The 17742-nt window shown below is 45.2% G+C and overlaps 1 protein-coding gene across 1 annotated transcript in view; it reads left to right on the forward strand.

The window, feature by feature from the left end:
* NRDC (nardilysin convertase) overlaps positions 1–17273 on the forward strand; it is a 2150332-nt gene extending 2133059 nt beyond the window's left edge. The window contains exon 32 of the mRNA XM_078670713.1: positions 16188–17273. Coding sequence (XP_078526839.1) covers positions 16188–16394 — 207 coding nt within the window. The 3' untranslated portion in view covers positions 16395–17273. The remainder of the gene's footprint in view (positions 1–16187) is intronic.
* The last annotated feature ends 469 nt before the right edge of the window (positions 17274–17742 follow it).

Consider the following 17742-nt stretch of genomic DNA (forward strand, 5'->3'; position numbering starts at 1 on the left):
AGAGTGGTGGACTATCCCACAGGTTCCCCGGACATACAAAATATTACCCTTATAGACCAAAGGGGAAGAATTGTTCTAAACATCTTTAATGTGTATGCTCGGGGTACAAAGGGTGGGAGAAAGTCTCCAGTGATAGCTCTTCTTGAGACCCTGCTAAATAACACCCCCCATAAGACCCGCACCCTGGTTGTTGGTGATATGAACTGCACGTTCGAGCCTTTGGGCTCGGATGTTTCCCTCGACCAGGATGAGGAGGATGCCAGGTGGGGGATCCCGGCTCTGGACATCGCACCTATTAAAAAGTGGACAGAAGTGGCGCTCCAAATATACTCCCTTACTCTTGAATTTAATCTAAGGGCAGCGAATGGGAGGACTTCCTTGGATAGGGGGGGTGCGCATACTTACAACAGACCAGGGCACACCTCTAGGCTGGATTATGTCCTAATAGATGTGTGCTTATGGCCTTATGTGAAGGACATGCAGGTGGTCCCTTCGACAGAGAGCGATCATAACCCTCTCTCCCTAGAAATGGAACACTGGTGGCAACCCCAATGGAAGCCCAACTTTAAAGAGGCGCTCGTACCACTAGATGAATCTGAAGTCTCCCCATGTGGTAGAAGAATTAAATGGGCGAAACTGGTCCTATCCGAGGCGAAGGTTGGGGAAATTCAATCCCATTTAAACCGCGCGGTAACATCTTTGGAATCTTCGCTAGAAGGGGTTGGTAAAGTGAGTGGGTTGTTTCTCTCTCTGATTGAAGACCTAACCAATGTCTTTACCCTGTCCTCTAAAAAGCCGGGCACGACAGGAACTAAAAAAAAAGTTTGTGAGGGGTGGTATACCCAAGCCTGCAGGACCCATAAGACAAAGCTAGTTGAGGCAGTTAAATCTAAATCCCAAAGTGTGATCCATGAGGCTAGGAAGGCTTATAAAAAGATCCTTAATTCGGCTAGAAGGGAGTGGGAAGAAAAATACTGGGAGGACCTACTCCAGGCTAGCAAAATCAGGGATTCCGGGGTGTTTTGGAATCTCATAAGGAAACGGACCAAATCCGATGCAGCCATGAGACCCTGCAGCATTCCGCCTCAAAGTTGGGCAAAACACTTTGGGTCTCTATACCTCCCACCAGACGGGGAACTGTCTGTGGGGATGGACTTCACGCTAGTTATCGAGCCTCATGCCTATGACCTTTTCACTCCCTTAGAGATTGAGGGGGTTATAGGCTGGGTGGCACCACGCAAGGCACCGGGCCCGGATGGCCTTCCGGGTGATCTGATGAGGGCTTACCCAAGGGAATGGGGAAGGATCATAGCTGCTCTCCTAAATGACATTATGAGGGGAGGAGTAGTACCAGAATCCTGGAAAGGGGCGGTGGTAGTCCCCATCTATAAAAAAGGGTGCAGGGAAACCCCGGGAAACTATCGCCCAATAAGTCTGATAGACTCCACCCAAAAGATAGCTGGCAAAGCTATCTTAGGTAGGATCCTCCATTGGGTGGAGGAGAACAAAATCCTATCAGACTTTCAGGCAGGTTTCAGGGCTGGTATGGGGACTATAGAGCAGGTGTTTAGGTTGTCCCTCTTGGGGTGGAAGGTGGTGGAACTGGGCAAGGGCAGTCTTTACTTAGCCTTTATAGACTTGAAGACTGCCTTTGATCTAGTTCCCCGGGAAGAGCTCTGGAGGGTCCTTTTTGAGATGGGGCTACCACCTTACATCGTGTCCCTTCTTATAAGCCTTCATGCCCACACTTTTGCACAGGTCCGTTGGGGTAATAACGGAGAACTCACGGAAAAAATACCAGTGTCTAGGGGCGTAAGACAGGGCTGCGTCCTGGCGCCCACCCTATTCTCGTTATATCTGAATGGGGTGGTAAAACACCTTCAACAAGAACCAGCTGACGCCCCCTGTCTTGGAGGTGTCCGCATCCCAACCCTGCTCTTTGCGGACGACACGCTCCTGATTTCTAAGACCCCACAAGGACTACAGAAACTTCTAACACGATTCCAGGAGTTCTGTGTTGCAAAAGGGCTTACAATAAATGTGGACAAAACCAAATACCTAGTTGTTAACCCACCTAAAAAATTGGGCCGCCCACCTACACTTAACTCTATTCCCCTGGAGAAAGTAGCCGAATTTGACTACCTTGGCATTCGGATTACGGACAGGATGACATGGGCAAACCACATTGAAAAAATGGTCCTTAACCACAGGAGAGTAGGAGGAGCTCTCATGAGGGAATACAGGGCCTCAACTAGGAGATCACTTACCCCAGTACTTGACATCTACAAGGCTAAAGTAGCGACATCAGCCTTGTATGGGGCAGAACTGTGGGGTCATTGCCGCCTGGATGCCCTAGTTACTGCTGAGAGCAAGCTATTAAAATCCTTCATTGCTCTCCCCCTGAGCACACCATCAGTACCTGTGAGGATGGACACGGGATGTAAAAACATTAAAGACCAGGCCCAGCTTCGCCCGCTCCTGTTGTGGACACGGATTTGGAGGTGCGAAGAATTAAAATCCTATGCTGATGCACTGAGAGACATAATGAGCCAGGGGGGTTGGGCCAAAATAAAATGGTTAAGGGACACCAAAAAGTTGTTGGAGAATATAGGACTAGGGGATTGTTGGCCATCCCGCTCAGCCCCTCCAAAAGAAGTTGTCAAGGCGCTTTTTTGGAAATGGATTGCTGAGCGCCTAATCTCCAGCCCAAATCACTGCAGGTCCACTGCCACCTTTTTACAAATTAAAGACATTGTGGCCTTTGAACCTTATTTGGACTTGATTACTCTCCCCTTTGATCGTGCCCTTTATTTTAAATTTAGAGTTGGTTCCCTCCCGTTGGGTGCCCTGGTGTCGAAATGGTCAACAGCGGATCGCACTTCTCCCAACTGTGCATGTTGCCCGACTAAGATTGAGTCTATTGTGCACGTTTTATTTGAGTGCCCGGATTACGCAAGGCCTAGGAGCTCTTGGCTGAAACCACTCTGCCGTAACATGGGCACACGCAGTTATTTAGTAGCCTTGCGTATCCTAAGCACGGACACTTCCCCCCCAATAGTCTGTGGAATAGCTAAATTTTTAAAGCAGTTTTGGCATATTCGATGTAAGAGACTGTCAGTAGCTGTTTAATTCTTGTTTTAGCTAATTTATTAACGGATTTTATATCCTTTTATCACTCTTAAACATTCTAATATTTTCTACTGACTTCTTATGGCATAAACTTTTTTGTATACTGTATTGATTGTATTATGTATGTGCTTATAAGATATCTCTGAGTATCGAATAAAAGCTTATGACTGACTGACTGACTGACTGACTGGAACAAATTTGTGGCATGGTGCACAGCAAAGGCTGTGGATCCCCTTTCCGCCCCTCTTTCTAAGGTTCTCTTGTTCCTCCTTTCTTTGGCCCAGCGGGGCTCTGCTCTGGGCACTCTAAAGGGCTACCTTTCGACCATTTCAGCCTCACTTAGGCTTCCTGATCAGCCTTCTCTTTTCAAGTCCTCTGTTGTAAATGGATTCCTTAAGGGCATTACTCATTTTTTCCCTCCTGTTCCCTTCGTAATGCCTCAGTGGGACTTGAACTTGGTTCTTACCTATCTTATGTGCACTCCCTTTGAGCCGCTACAGAACTGTCCTCTCAGGTTTTTAACCTTGAAAACCGCTTTTCTGGTGGCCATTCCCTCTGTGCGCAGGGTGAGTGAGCTACAAGCTCTTTCTTCCAAGCCTCCCTTTTTGGCTGTCCATCCGGACAAGGTTGTCCTTAGAACAAAAACTTACCTTCCTGCCTTTCCTCCCAAGGTGGTTACTTCTCTCCACATTGGCCAAACCATCACTTTGCCCACCTTCTTTCCGCTTCCTTCGAAAGAGGAAGAGAGGCTCCACCGTCTGGATCCAAAACGTGCACTTTCCTTCTACTTGGATTGCACCAAACAATTCCGGGTGGACGAACAGCTCTTTGTTGGTTACGTGGGCACTAAGAAAGGTCGAGATGTGCACAAACGGACCATCTCCAGGTGGGTCTTTCTGTTCATCAAAGCCTGCTATTCTTTGGCTAAGAAGTAGCTTCCAGTGGGGCTGAGCGCCAATTCCACCCGGGCGACGGCAGCTACTACTACTTTGGGACGAGGTGTTCCCCCCCCCAAATGACATCTGTTCAGGCAGCTATGTGGACATCGCTGCACACGTTCACCAAACACTACTGCCTGGACAGTCAAGTCCGAAGAGATGGCTTCTTTGGCCGTTCTGTTCTCCAGGACTTTCTGTTGTGAACTTTGGTTGCAGACCCACTTCCGAAGTTGGTATTGCTGGGGTATCTATTCTAAGGTAAGGAATCTATAACTAACTGTTTCTTTCAGATGAACAAGTTACTTACCTTCGGTAACGATATATCTGTAAGAAACGGTAGTTCGTATTAGAATCCTTACCGCCCCTCCCATCCTCCCCGTTCTGCAAACCGATATCTAGGGTTAAGGTTCTTCCCTTTGAAGGTCCTAGTTTCATGGCACCAGTGACAGTTTTTAATCATGGCTCTGCGTTTCTGGCATGGAAAAGCTGTGTATAAGAACTGACGTCAGCACGCGAGGGCAGCGTCTAAGTACTCCGACGTCATTTTGGCGCTGACAACGGACACGGAGCCGCAGACGACGGCTACCAACGCGCAGGGATACTGCTACGCAAAACTTTCCGGATCCAGTCTGACGCCTGGGCATATTTTAAGGTAAAGAATTTAACACTAACTTCTGTTTCTTACAGATATATCGTTACAGAAGGTAAGTAACTTGTGCATTGAGTCTCAACACTCTGCACCCTGCCACCCGAGTACCGCTGAGGGTGTAACAACAGTGCATCACTGACCCTGGGAGACCCCTGAGTCTAACCCCAGAACCCTAACTCCAAAGACCGATCACTTACCTCAAAACCGATAACCTGTTTTTCCTCATAGGATAACATTGACACTTTTCTCCCAAAAAATTTTCAAGTGTCGTCTCTTTTGAAATACAAGAATATTCTTTCAAAATCATACATCTAACTAAAACGCATTTTCTCAGCTGTTTTCAGGAAATATCCCGGTGCTGAATCTAGGATCCAGCACTGTGTTAGTAAAAGTAATCTGTCAAGTAACTAATTGCATTTTACTTAAAAAGCCCATTCATTCGAATGTACTATACCTGCTAAATGTTGCAAGCTGCTTACTTAACCTGTAACCAAAATCAGTACAAGTTATACTGCAATTTTGAACTGTGTTCACACAAGTAATTTACTACTGCAAAGTACTTCTATGCTTACCTGTATCAGGCTTGCTTGGTTCTAAAAATAAAACAGTATATTTTTATTATACAACAACAATTGGCCTTGAGTGTGTGAATTCATTTGCTGACTGAGCAGGTGCATCAAATGCTTCTCTGATACTGACTTACTGCTCAACCAAGCTGCCACTTTAGAGAGTAAGCTGCTATCTAACTTTAATCTCTGCCTACCTCTGGAAAGCCTTGGACTCTATACACAATGTACCTCACTTTGGTGCAGTATATATAGAGCCAGTTTCTTACACTCAGGTGAGGATTTGAGGATGCTGGCTGTAGGGGGGATTGCAGACCCCTTGTTTCCTCGTTGGTGGAGTAGAGTACAGTTCCAGGGTCCTTCAGAAATTGAAATTTGGTGTCGACTTTTTTCTGGTAGGCACAGGGTAAAGTCGTCCGTGTCTCTTCGTCAATATGGATGAGTACCCCCTGTCTTTCTTCCTTGGGTTCGTACCTTGTTTCGCAGCCTACTCTATGTTGATGTTACTTATGTCGCAGTTGCTGTTACAGTTTTTGCTTTTATTGTTTTTGTCATTTTTGTCGCGTCTGTTCTCGGTCTGGCTGTCAATGTGCTTTTTACCCCTTGTGATGGGGCCGCTCACTTTGCCTAACCTCATGGTTGTGGCCACTGTTTTTTGCTTTTCCAAGTCATCTTGGGTTACTAATTTCCAGCTTCTGGTTTTTTATCCTTGCCGATCTTTATCCTTAATTACAACAAGGGGTGGTGATGGACAGAGTCTCTGAATTAAGCAGAGTACTCTCACCCAGTCAAGAGATCAGGGCTAGATCCAACACCGTTTTTTAGCTCATTGCACCATCCCAGTTTCAGAACCTGGCTGTATGCAAATTAGTCTGTACCTGGCCCAGTGCATCATGGGAACAGGGCAGACCAGACTACAACAGCCAATTCTTACACTGGGAAGGAAACAAGCTTCCGGGGACCGGTTTCTGCCATTTCAGGCGTCTTCGGCCCGGCTTGCTTGAATCCTGATGGTGCAATGAGCAAGGGACTCGCATCTGAGTATACCCTTCCACGCTTAGGGTGGACAAAATTAATTACAACAAGGGGTGGTGATGGACAGAGTCTCTGAATTAAGCAGAGTACTCTCACCCAGTCAAGAGATCAGGGCTAGATCCAACACCGTTTTTTAGCTCATTGCACCATCCCAGTTTCAGAACCTGGCTGTATGCAAATTAGTCTGTCCCTGGCCCAGTGCATCATGGGAACAGGGCAGACCAGACTACAACAGCCAATTCTTACTCTGGGAAGGAAACAAGCTTCCGGGGACCGGTTTCTGCCATTTCAGGCGTCTTCGGCCCGGCTTGCTTGAATCCTGATGGTGCAATGAGCAAGGGACTCACATCTGAGTATACCCTTCCACGCTTAACGGTGATGGATCAAGCCCTGATCTTTGGACTGGGTAAGAGTGGTCTGCTTAATTCAGACACTCTGTTCATCACCACCCCCTTTTCTGTATCGTTTTTGGCCACTATAGGTGTGGCAGGGTATACTCAGACATGAGTCCCTTTCTCACTGCTCCATCAGGATTCAAGCAAGCCGGGCCGAAGAGGCTGAAATGCCAGAAACCGGTCCCCGGTAGCTTGTCTCCTTTCTGGTGAAGAATTGGCTTGGTAGTTTGGTCTGCCCTGTTCCCATGATGCACTGGGCCAGGGACAGACTAATTTGCATATAGCCAGGTTCTGAGCTGGGAAGGGGCAGTGAGATAAATAACGGTGATGGATCAAGCCCTGATCTTTGGACTGGGTAAGAGTGGTCTGCTTAATTCAGACACTCTGTTCATCACCACCCCCTTTTCTGTATCGTTTTTGGCCACTATAGGTGTGGCAGGGTATACTCAGACATGAGTCCCTTTCTCACTGCTCCATCAGGATTCAAGCAAGCCGGGCCGAAGAGGCTGAAATGCCAGAAACCGGTCCCCGGTAGCTTGTCTCCTTTCTGGTGAAGAATTGGCTTGGTAGTTTGGTCTGCCCTGTTCCCATGATGCACTGGGCCAGGGACAGACTAATTTGCATATAGCCAGGTTCTGAGCTGGGATGGGGCAGTGAGATAAATAACGGTGATGGATCAAGCCCTGATCTTTGGACTGGGTAAGAGTGGTCTGCTTAATTCAGACACTCTGTTCATCACCATCCCCTTTTCTGTATCGATCTTTATCCTTAGGCTTTTAAGCTTTATACTGATTGATGTATATGTCCTGTGGCACAGTCCCTTATTGCCTCTGTGGCTACCTGTGTTTTGCTGCTCTTGCTCCAGCTTGCAGTGTGCTTGTACTTATCTGATGCTGCTTGCCGCCTTTTGCTCAGGCCGATCGTGTAAGCTCTCTTACCTCTCTGCTTCTGAGCCAAGGCCCCGACGGCCCAGGGAGGTGGGAGTTATTCTTTTGTGCGCCCTGTTATACTTCTGCCCCTGCTGTGCTCCCTTCTTGTTGTACATATAAAGGGGTCCCAGTTGCGGAATATCTTTTAACACAGAGAAAAAAGTCAAAAATAATCAGAATCAAACTAATAACACTCTATTTCATGAGTGATGTTATTTATTCACATCCTCAGTCATTAACTTATTATGTATAAATTATTTGAATTGTAGAACGCATAATTGCCCAAAGTGAAGGCGTGCGTGAGAAGGGAAAAGGGGAGGTGGGGTTTAGTGATTGGTGAGGATTGAGGTGGTATAGAAAAAGTTTACAGAAGTCACATGTGGTCACATAAGTACATTTGTAAGTTGACATCACATGGGCATACTAGTATCGCCATCAATTACTTCTAAACATATATATACACTCCTATCCCAATTATTTCAAAACAGCCAAAAATGTTCTGTTGCACTTGGGTAGGACAAACAAATGATAAGTCGATGTTTCGACCCCAGTTGGTGTAGGATCACTTGCACCTTACTGCGGGGTCTTCATCAGGACTGGTGAGGTGGGGAATTGGAAGGGGTGGCGGAGGGCACCTATAATTAAAAACATCGGCGTAAGCTAAAGGTATAGTACCCGTTGTTGGATTCATAAGAGAAACAAAACAAAGTCAGATAATTACCAGAAAAGCCTCTGTGAGTTGTGTGGCAACGTACGAAAAGGGGAAATAGATGGGCCCTGGATCTCCGGACATCAAGAGAGCTACAGCCTAAAAAGAATTAGGAAGAAATAACATTTTAATAAGGTTACATCTTCCTATAATCGTTAAATGTAAATTATGCAAACTGATTAATCTTTTTTCTGTCTGTTTTATAAGTGGATTCAAATTGAGGCTTACTAATTTATTTAAATTTGGGGTGATGTTGACGCCGAGATATAGTGCACTATCTACAACGCTTTCATCCGCGTATTTAATTTGACTATTAATTATAATCTGGGTTTTGGTTTGGTTCAATTTATACCCTGAAATCTCCCCAAACCTTCTCGCTGCTTCTTCCATTAGCTTAACTGCCTCCCTTGGATCGGCTGTAACAATTGCAATATCGTCTGCAAAAGCCAAGGTTTTAGTTTCACCATTGGCGGTCTTCATGGGTAGTATGGATTGGTTTGTTTCCAGCCTCAAAATGAATGGATCTATAAAAATAGCAAACAGCAAAATGATGGTACTGCCTCGTTTTTTATATGTCCTTGAAAATACACCTTATCCGGTAGCCCCTTGGTTTTTTCAAAAAGTTGCAGCTTTGATCTCTAACCTCATGTGGGGGAACCTCCCGGCGCGCATTGCGCAATCCAAATTGCACAGAGGGTGGTACGATGGGGGTATTGCCTTACCTAACTTAAAACTGTACTATTGGGCGGCACACCTTAAACCCATTAATCAGTGGATACACGTCTCACAGGCAGAGCCAGCGTTTCGGGCAGACAGGGCGCAGTTGGGCGCTGACAGCCTACTGGGCCCACTCTACGATAAACGCAAACTTCGCGCCTTACTTGGGCCCACCAGGCTCACGGTGCACCTTTGGCATACGGCGACGGCTGCCCTGGGTTGGAAGGAGAAGATCACCAAGATGACCCCGCTGTGGGACTCTCGAATATTAGGCAACCTGAGAAATAGTAAGGGGCTCTCGCACTGGGACACCATAGGAATATCCACGGTGGGTGACCTCTGGGAAAGGAACGGGGTGATTCCCTTCGATCGCCTGAAAGAACAATATGACCTTAGCGAGAGAGAGCTCTATAGGTACATCCAGATACGACACGCACTGCTCACGGCACTGCCCCCCGACACGGTCTTGCCCGAATCCTCCCCGCTGGAAGACCGCCTCCTCACTGATTTTATGATTGAACGCGCAACATCGCTAACGTACCGCAAATTACTCCACAACTTACCGGATCCGACACAGTCATTAAAAACCAAATGGGAGGGGGACACTAGTGAGATGGATGAGCATGAGTGGAACGAGGCACTCGGGTCTCCTAGGGAGGTGGGCATTTCTGCGCGTTTAAGGCTCGTACAATTGAAAATACTACACAGGGTGTATTACACCAGGACTATGCTACATCGCATTAACAGGGCACAACATCCTTACTGCCTTCGTGGGTGCGGGGAGGAGGGCACATTTTTCCACACCATATGGGACTGCCCCCGGATTCAGGAATACTGGAGACAAATACTACGAACAATCTCACAAACACTAGAACAGTCGCTGTTACCTGAACCAAAACGATGCCTCTTGAACGTGTGGGAGTCATCTGACCTCTCTAGGCACGGGCAACTCTGGGCCACAGTGGGACTGATGGTGGCTAAACGGGATGTCGCACAACACTGGGGAGTGGCAGATATGCCAACCAAGTCACAATGGTGTTTAAATATGGATAAAGTCATGATGACGGAACGGGCGGTCTATTCTAACCGTGCCTGCCCGAGAAAGTGGAATAAGATCTGGACCAAATGGAATGAATATAGAGGGGGGGTCTGTGATCCCTTACCGGAGGAAGACCAAGATGAGTCCGACGAGGAAGAGGAAGTGGGTTGACACCATAAGCGAAGAGTCGGGGGGAGGGACAGCCAGGGGCAAGATACATGATTTCTTTACTTTCATACAAGCGGGAGGATCGGCGGGGGGTGGTACGGGATACACCAGTTGCAAGGAGTAGGTATTCGAGCGTACAATTGACCCCCGGGGCCCCTTAGCAGCAGTGGGGGAGGGAAAACCGTGGGTACACTCACATGGAACGCTTGACACTCGACTTGTGCTGCCCAGCAAGCGGCCGCATTACTATTCCTAACGTTTAAGTTACACTGTTGTTGTTTTGTTACAAAGCAAAAAAATGAAAAACCAAAAACAAATAACGAACTGTGACATTGATACGTATGATGCACCTTTGTATGCCACAGCAATTTAACGGAATACTATAATGAATATGTACATGTACACTTTGTGATGCTATTCAGTACTTGACTAATCGCTATAGCGGCCAGCCCGATGGGTTGTAGGCGTTCCGCTGTGTAACTTACTGGTGCAATAAAGGTTTTTGGAAAAAAAAAATATATAGCAAACAGTAGGGGGAAGAAAGGGCAGCCCTGCCTTGTACCTCTAGTCACTTTGATGGTATCGGATATGTCCCCATTAACCGTGACCGCTGCTTCAGGAGTGGCATACATCGTCCGAACAGCTTTGATGAAATGGTCCCCAATCTCGCTTTTTGACATGGCTGTCCATAGATACTGCCAGGAGACCCTATCAAATGCTTTTTCTGCATGTAGCAGTATCAGGGCTATAGGGTCTCCTGCTACTTCTCTCATGTCAAAAAGCGTGATCACCCTTTGAATATGGTCGGTGGTTGATCTCCCTGGGACAAAACCATGTTGCCTGACAGATATGATTTTATGAATTAATGGTGAGAGTCTACTGGCTAATAGTTTAGAATATATTTTTGAATCATTGTTTATTAATGTAATTGGACAAGATGCACCTAGTTCTGTAGGGTCCTTATTTTTTTGGGCGAAAACAATAATTTTTGCTCCGGCCCAAGATTCCGGAGGGCGTCCACCTTGAAAAACATGAATCATTAAATTAGTTAGGATGTCTTTCAGTGTACTGCTAAATCTGGCGTAAAATTCCACGGGAATTCCATCTAGGCCTGTTGCTTTGCCCGAGGGAAGGCTATTTATTGAAAGCAGAATTTCTACCCAATCCGGAATATCCGAGAGTCTATCTTGATCTGGTTGAGATAGGCGGGGCCGTGTAGCTAGATCTAAATATTCATCAATTTTCACCTTGCTGTTACCTTTCTCAGTGTAAAGATCCGAATAATACCTCTTGAAAGCTTCCCTGATTTCTTTGGGGTCATGAGTTAATCCATGGATAGGGTCTCTAATTGCTTTAATCGTATTTTCTGAGTTCTGCTGTCTTGTGCTGATTGCCAGTTGGTGGCCCACCCGTTCGCTCAATTTGTAAATTTTCTCCTTGTTCATTGTAGCCTTGCCAATTGCTTTGGTAGTAAATATTTCAGATATAAGGTTTCTTCCTATAGCTACATCCCTTACAGCCCTGTCTATATTGTTTCTGCCTAGAACAGCTCTAACTAGGTCTTCTTCCTTTCTTGCTAAATTTTCCTGTAGATTTATTAGCTTTTTTCCCCCTCTTTATTGTTTTTTATTGAAAATCTAAGAGTTTCCCCCTTATTCCTGCTTTCAGTGAATCCCAGACCACCTCCAACGGGGCACTTCCCATGTTAAATTTCAAAAATTCTGGGATCCAATTTTCCATATGCATACAGTACTTTTTATTAATCAGTAGTGCTCTTTTGAAAGTCCAAATACTACGATCAAATTGGATCGTCCCAGTGTCCATACTTATAATTAGAGGATCATGATCCGAAAGAACCCTGGGTAGCCACTCTATAGAGCAACTAGAAACAATAGTATGTGATACAAATATATAGTCCAGTCTAGCTAGTTTTTGATGGGGGTGGGAAAAGAAAGTGTAGCCGGGGTTGTATGGGTGTTTCATCTCCCAACAATCTACTAACCCGTGGGTATGGCAAAGCGCTTCAAGGACTTTAAAAGGTTTTGGTTTTCTGCCTTGATAATTAAAGTTGTGGCCTGAAAACCAGTTTGGTGGAAGGTTAAGATTAAAATCGCCGCAGACAATCATGGGTACTGGCCAATGTGCAAGTTCATTAGATAAAAATAGCAATAATTCCGGGTCATCAACAACACACCCATACACTGAGTAAATCGTACGTTTTTTACCCGTAGCACATTGGCCCTCGGTGATTACCCATCTACCACATGGGTCTGCAGCAGATCTTGTAAAACGGAATCCACCACCACGTGCCAAAATAGCCACCCCACGTGTTTTGTTTGTCTGTGTGGTACCGACGACTAATCTATATCCCAGATTTTTTAATATATGTCTTTGGGACCCCTCGACATGGGTCTCCTGGAGACAAACGATATCCGCCCCAATTGACTGGAGACCAATCGCTGTTTTTTGTCTTTTTTTTAAGATCATTAAGCCCACATATGTTGATAGTCAATATTTTTAGTTTAGCCATTTATAAATGTTGTTTTTTTTTAATATATTTTGGAACATTTTTTTTTTTTTTTAAGTCAGCTATCTTCAGATGTCATTGATACCCACATTTCTTCTGGAGAACCTGAGCAAAGCACAGACAAGGCAGAAGACTTGAAGAACCAGGGGACCAGGAGCAGCAGGAGTTTTCCTGATGCAGTCTCGGTTCCAGTCGAAGTCCAATAACGTCCAAGTGTCCAAACGGTTGAAGAGTGTCTTGCTTTCAGAGGTGAATTTTGTTCCAGAATGAATCTGAGGAGCCCTTAAATACACAAAGAAAGAGTTGGAACCACTCTGGGATCCCTCCCAGAGGAGGGGCTGGACAGAGGGAAGGATACCCCCCTGTCCTTTGTCCAATTTTCCCCAGAGCAGGAATCCAGGGTTCCTGAACTGGCTCAAACTGGAGTATGCAAGGAGGGCACCAATTGTGCCCTCCAATGCAGTCTGGTGGCACTGGCAAGCACCCCCACCCTAGCCTAAATTCATGTCTAGGAGGTGGTTACACCTCCCTGTGACAGGATACCTATTGTTCTACGTTCCCCTGCTCAGCTCAGCAGCAGGAGGTCAGAACAGTGTCTGTAGTCGGCAGCAGCACTAGCTTGCTGGCAGACCCTAAAAGTCTGTAACTGGGAGTACATGAGGCTCCCCCAGTACATGGTATCATACCCCTAACACCGGAATCGGTGTTTGGCTATGATTCCACTATATATCCTAAAATGGGTGACCAGACTTACAAAAGCCTGAAGAATCAACTCCAGGACTTTTAGGGGTGTCCTGCTCATGCAGGGGCATCTCTCACTTATGACCAAGCACCCTGCCATCAGCACTGAAGGGCCTACCTTAGGGGTGACTTATAGGTTTTAAGTGTAGTGACCTCAGATATGAGAAACCTTATATCTGCCGTGGGAGGTGAAAGCACCACCACACAGGCTGCAATGGCAGGCCTGTAGTCTGAGTATAAGTGGACTCCCATGGGTGGCACAATTCATGCTGCAGCCCATGAGAAACCCTGTTGTATATTTGCCCCGGGTGTCTTAGGACCATACTAGGGACTTATAAGTACACCAGTAACTAATTGTGGAGGTACAAAAGTACTTACCAAACCCATTTTGGGTGAGAGACCACCGATGCTGGGGTCCTGATTAGCAGGACCCCAGCAAACTACAGTCAAAACACACTGACCCCAGGCACAAAGTGGGGCTAACCATGAAAGTAGATCCTACTGTCCTACAGATAATAATAGAGGCCTTCTGTTGGAGGAGGTATTACCACTTCCTGGAAGGAAGCCACACTGGGTGGTAACACAAAAGGCGAGCTTCAAAATGGGAAGCTGCCTTTAAAGGGCAAATGATAACCACTCTCGAGATTAGCTGCTCTTTTGTTCGGGTTGACAAGTTGGCGTTGGGGATGGAGAGGGAGAAACACTGGACAACCCGTTTTTTTCCATGGACAAGCTGCCACACCTCTAGGCCGGGTCACTGAGCTCTTGGTGATGAGATAGGGGTTCTGCCATCTTTAGAGTGGGCAGAATGAAGCCTTATGGGATACCTGGATTCCACACTTCGCAGGAAGTTGTCATCAAGCGGGAGGAAACCAAGTAGCCCATTGGCTAGTGACCGCGACCTCCTCTAAGAGCATCTTCTGAGCAAAAAAAGGGCACCCCAGAACTAAGATCTCTCTTGAGTGGAAGAAAAGGGCTCAAGAAGGACTGACTTGCTGGAAAAGAAGAGGCTGCACTGAAGTTGAACTGCACCTGCTGTTCCTTGGGCTATTAAAGTAAGGTCTGTGCCTGTTGTCTGCTCATGGAGAAGTCGTCCCCAGACCCCAGCTAGAAGCAGAGACTCCAAGAATCAGTTGACTGACTTTCTATTTGCAGTACAGGGCCACAAAAGCTGAAGGAGTCTGCTGGGGCGAATTGCTATCCCAAATCACAGCTCCTCGCCACTGCGCAGGCAAGAGATCAGGAACCAATGGTCAAATGTTGCACCCAAGTCTGCTTGACTCAGGAACATCATCAGAGCGTGGATTGGTTACCCACAAGGAGAGGTATCGCCAAAAGAAGGAAAACAATTCAACTGCTGTACCTGTCCACTGGACTTCTGCTGACCTAGAGAGGACTTCGACCCCTGTGGCCAGAATCAGTTCACAACCGTGGACAGAGGAGTAGCCCCAGGAAGATCCCCGTCGACTGCACTGTATCTTCAGCATCTTTGAACATCTTCCGCATTCTGTATCCCTTGCATCAGGTCCACTTCTTAGTCAATGGCAGGGAGCCACTGGTGCTGGAACTATACTGATGTCTACTTTTCTTGAGGCGGTAACCGTTTCTCTGGACCTTGCTGGTCCTATTGACTGGCTCCCTGTTGGTGTTGTTCATCCGAAGTAACTCTAAGTAACCGCAAACCAACTTGCCCAAGTTTTCCTTGAAAAAGTTCCATGTCAGTTTTGTTGAATTTGCCAAAGCTTGTTCACAGTTGAGTGAAAAGTCCTCATTTATTGTTTCTTGTAAAAGCTATATCTTCGGAACTGTACGGATGGATCTTTTTCGGTTTGGTGCCAATAAAATCACAAAAATACAATCTATTTTTAAAGTTTGTGTTGCATTTCTTGGGAGTCGTGTTCTTTTATGCTTCAGATGTTTTGGTGCTGTTTAAATCATTTGCTCTTGTTCCTTTGAGCCTGACTGCTCAGAGCCACTGTTACCCAGGGTTTAGCTTAGGTTGATCAAACTAAACTTGACTGGTGTTGGCATTGTATTATACTGTGGGGTCCCATTTCCTCATAAGTGTGATGAGTGAATAACTATTTTTCCCTCATGGCAATAAAAGTATTTTGTCCCTTATTCACGACACCGAGGCAGCCGTCCAGTGTCTTGCACTGTGTTCTTGGCAAGCATCAACGTGTAGGGAGGGGGCTGGTGGGATCTGTTGCAGAAACAGATAAAGGAGCAGTTATTCTGGTGCATGTAGTTACCAGCACGTTGCCCACTTTCTTAGTTTTAAAGTATTCAAAGAGTGACTTGGTTCCTCATAGCATGTCTATCTACAAATTGTGAAAGAGGTTTCGCAAGTTCTAAAGTACAATAATCACTAAGGGCAGTTTTGGATAAGTAATTCATTTAAGCTGGTTTAAAGCCACCTTATTCCCATACTAGCAAAATAGGTCAGTTTCACTAAATGTCCTTTATCTATACATTTTGACTAACTTAATTGCATTAAAATTGTACTTGTGTGCTTTAATATACCATTCTCGATTGTGCTGGCCTGACTTGCGGTTGCTTGCTAGAAAATGACAATGTAAAAAAAAAAATGGAAGTCAGTAAAGTGGGGTGACAGCTCACTGACTGTTGCATTTGCCTCTTTTCAGGTGGTTGGATCTGGGGAATACGAGTTGGATACAACAAGTAATACGAAGGTGACCGAAGCAGACGATTCTTTGTACGGAGAAGTGACCAGCCTCACCTTCTTGCCAGCTTCTCCTGCGCTGGCAGGAATAGTAGAAATCAAAGATATCAAAGCTTTTACTTCAGGACTTCAACTTTTCCCGTACCATAAAATTGTAATTGGGAATTAAAGTAGCAACTACATTTGGGATGCACACTCTGTTTTAAATAAAAACAAATATAATTTTTACATAAATATTAGGACTTTGTTTTGACGTCATTATGGTCTTCAGAGAAGACTGTTCCATACTTTTAGCCATATTGCTCCAGTCCACCTGTAGAAGAATGGCTCTTAGTGAAATGCATGCAGCTAAAACTGAACACAACGAAAGTGTTTCTTTTAAAAAGAAGATATCCTAACACATTTTGCTGATGATGTCACTTTAATATAAACTACGTTTGGATTTTGGCTTTTTGGATTGCAAGTCAAATGAGTTTTATTCAGGCAAAATCATTTCTAATCAATTAACAAGGACTGTTCACATTGAGCCGGGTCCTTCCCTTTGATACCAGGCACTGTTAGACACCTCTAGTAAACTTGCACACAATCCTGTCTTTGCAGGAAGTCTCCTTCCTGAAAGAAGGCGCTCTTTTTTTCTCCTAAAATAGTATGATTTTTCGAATGTCACTCTAGCTGTATTTGAAAATAGAGAATCGCCCTCATACGCCTGTATATCATTTACTTTTACCCATTATAAAATGCAAATAAATCAGTAATCTGCCGATTGCGGTATAGAATGCCCATAGCAAATGTTTTGGACTATGAACCCTGACAAAGTTCCAGCTGTCAAAATAAGACGTAGTTCTGTGTGAGTCCAAATGCCTTTTATTACTTCCGGGGCAAGCCGAATGGAAATCATTGTGTAAGGCCTGTTCTGAGTGGCCCGAATTGAAGTTTAACTCCATTGCTAATTTGATATTTATTATGCCAGTCGAAAACTGACACGATCACGGTGTGTTCCAAGAAAGGAAATGCTTTTATTTTTTTAAATAAAGTTGTGTTCCTGACATTTTTCTGTGTTGATTCTTTTTCATAGACTATGCTAAATATGATTTGTTCATTTAGTGGCTTGCTTTATTTAACACATCGAGCAGTTGTTGCCTGGTTCATCAAAATTATATTTCTCTATTGTTCTTTGAATGGCATCTTTTGAAATTCTGAACACCCTTATTATAGCTCAGTAATTTTTGCATACCCACATAAACAAGAATGTCCAAGGGCTATATAGGAATTATAAATTCATTGTCACAGCACACCCAAGATGCATAAACAAATGTATCATGTTGGCAATACTAAAATTACAACATATGGGGGAGGTGTATATATGTATATATAATGTCCTCGTGGTTGCATTTCCTGAGTTCATATTTTTTCAGTCGTTGGATGGAATATAATGAGCGTGTCAGATCGTTTTACACACCATATTCACATTTATTTTTCCTGGGTTGCTGTTAGTGCATCCTTTAAAACTTCGAAGG

The sequence above is a fragment of the Lissotriton helveticus genome, chromosome 1_2, assembly GCF_964261635.1.
Source record: "Lissotriton helveticus chromosome 1_2, aLisHel1.1, whole genome shotgun sequence".
NCBI lineage: Eukaryota > Metazoa > Chordata > Amphibia > Caudata > Salamandridae > Lissotriton > Lissotriton helveticus.